An 8,516-nucleotide genomic window follows, 5' to 3' on the forward strand; every position below is an offset into this window, starting at 1 on the left:
ACCATCTATAAGTTATTGTATTAATTTATGTTGGCTTCCTGCTTTGTTTTGTTTTAGTATGCCCAAGTAGAGTTATTGAGTGAGTTTGCTTGATTATTTGCTCATTTGAAGCTGTAACGTCCTGTCACCAAATGGCTAGAGCTGTTACCAAGTTTATTAGATTAGGAGTCCATTTACTTTTCTAGTATGGATTCATCCTAGGTGTCCAGGTAGTTGATCACCAAGTGTGTGGTACAGGCTCGGTTCTACAGTCTTAGAGGGGCAGGGGTGTTTGGCATAGGCACAGGTATCTGGTTGCAGAAGGGAGTCATGTTCTGAACAAGGCAGGGGGCTGACTACTGTCCCCTGAGTGTCTGTGAGGAAAGCACATCCCTGCTCCCTAGAACACACAGTTGAATGGATTCTGCGGCCAGACCATAGGCACCCAAAGCTTTTGGTTGTAAGGATTGGGAAGCACCACTTATCTTTGGGCCTCTGTTGTGGGTGGGTTGGTGACATAGCTGGAGCCACCAGTCCTCAGGCACCTGATATGGGTAGGTGAAGACCCTGTTTAGTGGGGAAATCAGTGTCAAACATTAAAAACCCACCACTCCATCTCAGAACAGAAATAGTTGAAATCGGATCTCAAGCACATACATCATTGCAGTCTGCCAACAAGGGTCTAATCTGAAATGGGCCCACATAGGGCCATGCAGGGGTGAAAGTTATTCAGTGTCTGTGGACTGTTTATGCCTGGCAGGAGCCACTTCTGTCCTGAGCTCCCCAGCTTAATGGAGCTGGCAGATTATCTTTTTGCCAAATTATTAATTTATTATTTATTTATTTATTTATTCCAAGGCTGGGATAATGGCTCAGTGCACACAGCAGGACCTATCTCTGGCCCAGGGAAATCTACAGCTACTAAGCTGGTTTGGGGGCTGGGGACACAGTTGAATAAACACAAGTACTTAGGTTTTCTGAGAGTGCTGTTCTTCTCTGGTTCCGGAGGCATGAGTAGGTTGTGTGCCTCACTGTCTGTCCCAGTGAAATTGCGTCATGAACGGTACTGCCACATGAGCTGTGGAATGACGTTAAGGGAATCATACATGAAGAAAGCAAGAGATCATTAAAAAGACAGGAAGTAAAGAAAAGACTAAAATGGATGTTAGAAGACACTCTGAAACTTGCTTTTGAATATCAAGTAGCTATAGCAAAAGGAAGAAATGGTGAAGTAGGAGTGAACAGAAGTTTCCCAAGGGTAGATTGAGAAGACAAAGTAAAGTAGTATAATTACATGTGCAAAGACCCAGAGATAGAAAACTAAAAGTGAAGAACACATTCAGATTTTCCAAAACTGAAAGATCTGAAGAAAAATCCAAGCCTCGAGTTACATTATTGAATGATTCCATGGGGGAAATATTAAATGACAGAGCAAGCATCAAAAGAAGGTGGAAGGAATACAGAGTCACTATACCGAAAAGAATTGGTCGACATCAACCATTTCAGGATGTAGCATATGATCAGGAACTGATGGTCCTGAAGGAAGAATTCCAAGCTGCACCGAAGACACTGGCAAAAAAAACAAGGCTCCAGGAATTGACAGAATAACAATTGAGATGTTTCAACAAATGGATGCTGCACTGGAAGTGCTCACTCATCTAAGCCAAGAAATTTGGAAGACAGCTACCTGGCCAACTGACTGGAAGAAATTCATATTTATGCCTTTTCCAAAGACAAGTGATCCATCCAAATGCAGAAATTATTGAACAATATCATTACTGTGACAGGCAAGTAAAATTTTGGTGACGATGATTCAAAAGCTGTTGTAGCCATACATTGACAGGGAACTGTCAGAAATTCAATACAGATTCAGAGAAAGCCATGGAACCAGGGATATCACAGATGATACCAGATGGATCCTGGTTAAGAGCAAAGAATACCAGAAAGATGTTTACCTGTGGTTTATTGACTATGCAAAGGCATTCATCTGTGTGAATCATAAATTATGAATAACATTGGGAAGGATGGGAATTCTAGAACACTTAATTGTGCTGATAAGGAACCTGTACATCGATCAAGAAGCAGTCATTTGAACAGAACAAGGGATACTTCATGGATTAAAGGCAAGAAATGTGGACATCAGGTTTGTATCCTTTCACCATACTTATTTAACCAGTGGAACTCTACTGGTGCAGTGCTTAAACCTTCAGCACTAACCAGAAAGTCAGTAGTTTAAATCTACCCCTTGCTTCTTGGAAACACTATGGGGTAGTTCTACTCTGTCCTATAGGGTCACTAGGAGTCAGAATTGACTTGACAGCAACACTTTTGGTTTTGGTTTATTCAGTCTGTATGCTAAGGAAGTCATCTGAGAAAATGAGCTGTAAGAAGAAGAATGGGACATCAGGATTGGAGAAAGGCTCCTTAATAACCAGCATTATGCAGATGACACAACCTTGCTGGCTGAAAGTGAAGAGGACTTGAAGCACTTACTAATGAATATCAAAGACCATCATCACCTTCAGTATGGATTGCACTTCAACATGAAGAATACAAAGATCCTCACAACTGTATCAATAAGCAAAATTATGATAAAAGGAGAAAAGATTGAAGTTGTCAAGCATTTCCCTTAACTTGCATTCACAGTCAACACCCATGGAAGCAGCAGTCAAGAAATTAAAAGACATGTTGCACTGGGCAAATCTGCTGCAAAGGACCTCTCTGAAGTTTTGAAAAACAAAGATGTCACCTTGAAGACTAAGGTGTGCTTGACCTTATGTCTCACATATTTGCTCCAGCTGTCAGGAATAATCAGTCCCTGGAAAAGGCATCATGCTTGGTAAAGTACAGCATCATAAAAAAAGAGGAAGACTTTTGAGGAGAGATGGGTTGATACAGTGACTGCAATAATGGGCTCAAGCATAACAAGGATTGTGAGGATAACACCAGGCAGTGTTTCGCTCTGTTGTTCATAGGTTTGCTATAAGTCAGAATCCGCTCAAGGGCACCTAACAATAACAACATAGGTAGATAGCTAGAGAGAAAGAGAGAAATAAAAAAGCAAAACTAAGTTTTTTGTTTTCTGGAAAGCATCGTCAAAACATGTATGTTTTCTTAAAAAGTTTCATACTTATACCTTTCAACAATAAGAGTAGAAAGAGCCCTTGGAGTCTGTCTATTTCTACTGTTTGTTCTTTACCCACAAAACAACCAGAAAATATTTAAGAGCAAACACTTAATGATCCATTACTTTTGGAAATTCTTATTCCAGAGACTGTGAGAATTTCCAGAGAAACAAACAGAAAATAATAATAATAATTCAAGACAGAGTGGACTATGTGTAATGAATGTTATACAATCACAAAATCATTGGATTGGGGGTCAGTTGACATGTGGTTGGGGGAAAGGAATCAGACACTGATTAATGGAAATAAAGGATAACCATTATAAGAGTGTCATATATCAAAATGGGGCAGTAAGGAAGTTTGTTTCAGAAATGGAGACAAACAGGATGAGCAATGGGATAGATGTGAAAATCATGTAGTAGAGAGGATCTGAGCTTCATTACCTGTGTGATTTGACTGGAGGATGGTGTAGATTCAACATTGCCATAAGGCATAGCATTAAACTTAATGCTGTTAATGGACATTGATCACTTTGTATGAAAACTTGGGTCTTTGCTAAAGTTTTTGTAGCATTCGCAGGGGAAAAATACAGAACAAGGAATCTAATTAATCGCATGTTTATACAACACAGAAAAATAAGGGCAGAGGCTTTAGAGGTTTAAGTCCCAAATGTCACTAAGTGAAAATAAAATGTGACCTGCCTATTGTTCACCTGCCCAAAATCAGAAGAGAAGGACATGCTTATCTCAGGTAGGACTCTGAATCAGCAAATTAAAAGACTACAGAAAAAAAATTTGGGGGGGGGAATGAGGAATCAAATCTTGAGGAATTTGTATATGAATCATTTTGTAACTACTAATGTACGTAAATAAACTCTGCAATCTAACAGACAAACCATAATATCTTATGGTGGAAGATGTGTGAATTTGCCTGATTTCATTTGTAGAAGTAAAGGAGATATTTCATTACTTTATATTGTAACTAAAATTCATATATAAAACATTAATTCTTATTTTCCCCTGTTAGATAGTGATATCAATATATATGTGAATTTAAGATTTGTTCTAGCGCTATTCTTACTATAATTGAGTAATCACATTAAACATACCAATATGTATAAATTCTAGATCATGTGGACCACACACTGTAATACTTAAGTACAGAAAGATATAAAAATCAGACCAACATTTGATTTTTATATACCAACAGAGAGATTCACACACATTCACAGACACAAACACAGACACACATACACTCACACAAGGAAATAAACCCTTAATATTTATGAGACATTTATTATTCCTCTTCCTATTTTCAATCTTTATTGAAAATTCAATTTAAAAATCCAAAGAGATGCAAACGTGTGTTTTAAATTCTGTATTTCCCATGTTTTTTTCATTTCTCTATCTTATTAACACACATATCCCTTGGGATCCAGTCAGTCATATAACTGGACTATAAATGGTCGGCAAAGAGGAGATGGAGTGTGATAGAAAAGTCAAATAAAACATGTTTTGTTCATGTTTAGCTATTCGGGTAAAACTAAAGACATCATGCAGCAAAACAGTAACATTTTAACTTCCATTTATTATATGCAGGACAATTCATAGTTGCTGAAGCTTAAAATCAATTACGTTTCTGGATGAGTACAAAAAAAGTGATGCATTCAAGTATTTATTTTTCCATGTCAAATGTTTAGGTCAGCATCTTCTGGCCGTGTCTCTCTGACTGTCGTGTGTTTCTGATATCATTTGGATTCTGAAATGAGCTTTCGGTTTTTTCAAACCTGCTGCCTCAGATAAGATATAATTGTCATATACCAAGAGTGACATATGGATTTGGAATCAAAGTTTCTAAACTTTCTATTCAAGACTTTATGTATTTTTATCAATAACATGACAATGCCTCTTTTTCAGGGTCGTTTATCTGAACTAGTTTCCTAGGACAAGGAAGACAATTTACAGAAACAAAGTGTTCCCTAATTCTTTAATACAATGAGTATTTATAGAAATCGTCTTCTGTACTCTTTATTACAGAGAATATTTTGTGGATGTCTACCACAGTTAAACCCTGATCTATCATTTTCTTCAGTGCTTTTTAGCCATTTAAAATAAGAACAAAGAAGAATGGATGGAGAAAATTGCTCCTCCTTGACTGAATTCCACCTCGTGGGAATTACTAATAACCCTGAGATCGAAGCGACCATATTCACCTTCTTTCTTGTTGTTTATCTCATTATTCTTGTGGCAAATCTTGGGATGATCATTTTAATTAGAATGGACTCCCAGCTTCAAACACCAATGTACTTTTTCCTTAGCCACCTCTCCTTCTGCAACCTCTGCTATTCCACGGCAGTTGGGCCCAAGATGCTGGTGGACCTCTTAACCAAAGACAAATCAATTTTTTTCTATGGCTGTGCTCTGCAGTTCTTCATATTTTGTATCTTTACAGATTCTGAGTGTCTCCTGCTGGCCGTGATGGCCTTTGACAGGTACAAGGCCATTAGCAACCCCTTGCTCTATACAGTCGACATGTCCAGCAGGGTGTGCTCCGTGCTCATGGTTGGGATTTACCTGGTGGGCGTGGTGGATGCTTTGATACACGCCATGTTAACTTTCCACTTATGTTTCTGTGGGTCAAATGAAGTTAACCATTTCTTCTGTGATGTTCCTCCGCTAGTGTTGCTATCTTGTTTAGATATACAGGTTAATGAGTTAGTGATATTCATTGTTTTTGGCTTCATTGAACTGAGTACCCTTTCAGGGATTTTAGTCTCTTACCGTTACATCATCCTCTCAGTCTTAAAGATCCGCTCTGCTGGGGGAAAGTTCAAAGCTTTCTCCACCTGCACCTCTCACTTAACTGCTGTTGCAATGTTCCAGGGAACTATGCTCTTTATGTATTTCCGCCCAAGCTCTGCCTACTCTCTAGATCAAGACAAAATGACCTCGTTGTTTTATACCCTTGTTATTCCCATGTTAAACCCCCTGGTATACAGCCTAAGAAATAAAGATGTGAAAGAAGCTCTGGAAAAACTAAAAAACAAAATGTTGTTTTAAATAGTTACACATGTAAGAAGTTGGAGTTTTTTTCAAATCTTATAAGTAGAGTATAATGTGGTCTCTAATTCTTTAATACAATCAGTATTTGTACAAATCCTCTTCTGTACCCTTTATTAGGTACTTTCCTAAATATGCTGTACTTTGTTAAGTGTCTTCAATTTAAAAATAGCACTCACTAATTTTACAAATGTTTCCAGTCTCTTTATTAGTGTATAAAAATTTTATTTGTTCTAATTTATTTTTTATGCATTAACTGAATTATTTTAGGAGTTACTGATTGTTTATTTAACATCTACTATACCCTTGACTTTCTGTATTTTAAGATCAATCCAGTGGGTACTATACTAATGAATTCTATAATCCACTGTAAACGGTGAACTTTAATTAGCTCATATTTCAAATAATTCATAATGAACTATAAAACTTTGTGAAACAAAAAAGCAAGGTGCTCTTAATCCAAAGTAAAATGTCTTAATCTGCTAAGAAAAGGAGCAAAACTTGGTTGAAATGGGCACATGTAGGTTCTGATCTAAATGATGAAAGGAGATGCAAAGTGGGGGGAGAGGAAAGTATTGTAGACAGGAGAATTGGCCATTAGTGGTCATGAGGTAGCTATGACTATGTCTTTTTAGAGGAAATAAAGACCCAAATTATTAGATATAAAAGATCAAAAAGAAGGACCTTGGTGAAGCCCATCCTTGTGCTATAATTCTTAACTTGCTCCTTCCTTCCTTTCATCCCTCCTCCCCACCCCATCTCAGGCCTGGGCAAATTCCCCTAGCCTTGGTTCGTAAACCACCCTCTCCTCAGGGCATCATTTTATCCGCGACTTGCTTTGTTAAATCATTGCGTATACGCTGAGATTAAGAGCACTCTGTGATGGTGAGTGTTTCATCTCTGTTATAACAAGCACCTATATTGTGTCCATGACATAGGATGGGAAAACAGATACATGATAAAATCAATGCACATTAACATTTTTTGAGTGATGTTCACATGGCAGTCAAAACACAATTAATTGAGATAATAGTATACACCTCGAATATATTTTTCACACCTTGTAAGAAACTTAATAATGGATCTATAAAGATACATATATTAATTACTTAAGAGTTAAAGAGCATGAATTTGGGCACTTTCTTGATGTGTACCTACTTCATCAGGCTCTGTTTTAGTTTTTTAATAGCTAAAATAAAGCTACAGGCTGGTTTAGAAACATGGTTACAGCCTTATATTTAAAGACTATACAAGACTCAGGAAACCCTGGTGGCTTGTGATTAAGAGCTATGGCTGCTAGTCAGCAGTTCTAATCCACCAAGCACTCCTTGGAAACTCTGTGGGTCAGTTCTACTCTGTCCTATAGGGTCACTATGAGTTGGAATCAACTCAAATGCAACGGGTTATACACAACTCAATGATACTGTTAATTACTCACTTCACATAAAAAAAAAACCCAAACCCACTGCCGTCGAGTCATTTCTGACTCATAGCGAGCCTACAGGACAGAGTAGAACTGACCCATAGAGTTTCCAAGGAGCACCTGGTGGTTTCGAACTGCTGACCTCTTGGTTAGCAGCTGTAGCACTTAACCACTAACCTACTAGGGTTTCCTCATTACACATGTAGAAGCTAAAAGCCACTGAATGTCATAGGCAATATAGCTGCTATTGCAAAGTCATTTTATGAAAACATTTCAACATTTCAGTACATCCCAAGAGCTCCTCTGCTTTTCCAAGGGGCATTTCTTATGTGGTACACTGTGATATGTTTGGGAAGGGTAAGATGGTGGAAGGAGTAGATAAGGAGGGATTGTTTTGAAAATGTTTTTAGGGTTTCCTCTTCCACAGTATTTTCTCAATCAACCCACACTCTTTTCAAATTGTTTCTTATGAAAAGCAGAATGGCATAAAAGCATGTACAATTATTAATGTCCAAACAATGTTTGGCAGGTACCAGGTTCAGTAGATTTTCTCTAATCAGAAGATACATTCGTGGCATCTAATTAACTCATCTTCCTTCCATACCACAGTTACATATTACAGCATCAAAAGACTGATTTAATTTGCATATGGGCCTCTTTAATCACATCTAGTGGATCTGAACTGAAAAAAAGGAAATTTTTAGCCAAATAAATGATTCATTTTATGCTGAATAAAAGGATGTCTGAAATGGATTAAACAATTTGATTAATTGCAGGTATCATCTTCCTGAATTTGTGTAAGGATAGGTTGAATAGCTCCTTTCCAATAATTTTTTTTTTTTTAGGGATCTTATGTTTCACATAGAGACTTGGTCAGAAGGCCTGAACTACTCCTTCTACATTTCTTCTTGGGCTTCTACAGAAATGGAG

General features: G+C 37.6%; 1 protein-coding gene across 1 annotated transcript; it reads left to right on the plus strand.

Annotated features, from left to right (window-relative positions):
• Positions 1 to 811: 811 nt before the first annotated feature.
• On the plus strand, positions 812 to 7,596 carry LOC100664898 (olfactory receptor 5W2-like). The gene has a single exon (XM_003422624.3). The coding sequence runs from the start codon at positions 5,231 to 5,233 to the stop codon at positions 6,161 to 6,163; it is 933 nt and encodes a 310-aa protein (XP_003422672.1). The 5' UTR covers positions 812 to 5,230; the 3' UTR covers positions 6,164 to 7,596.
• The last annotated feature ends 920 nt before the right edge of the window (positions 7,597 to 8,516 follow it).

The sequence above is a fragment of the Loxodonta africana genome, chromosome 7, assembly GCF_030014295.1.
Source record: "Loxodonta africana isolate mLoxAfr1 chromosome 7, mLoxAfr1.hap2, whole genome shotgun sequence".
NCBI classification, from domain to species: domain Eukaryota; kingdom Metazoa; phylum Chordata; class Mammalia; order Proboscidea; family Elephantidae; genus Loxodonta; species Loxodonta africana.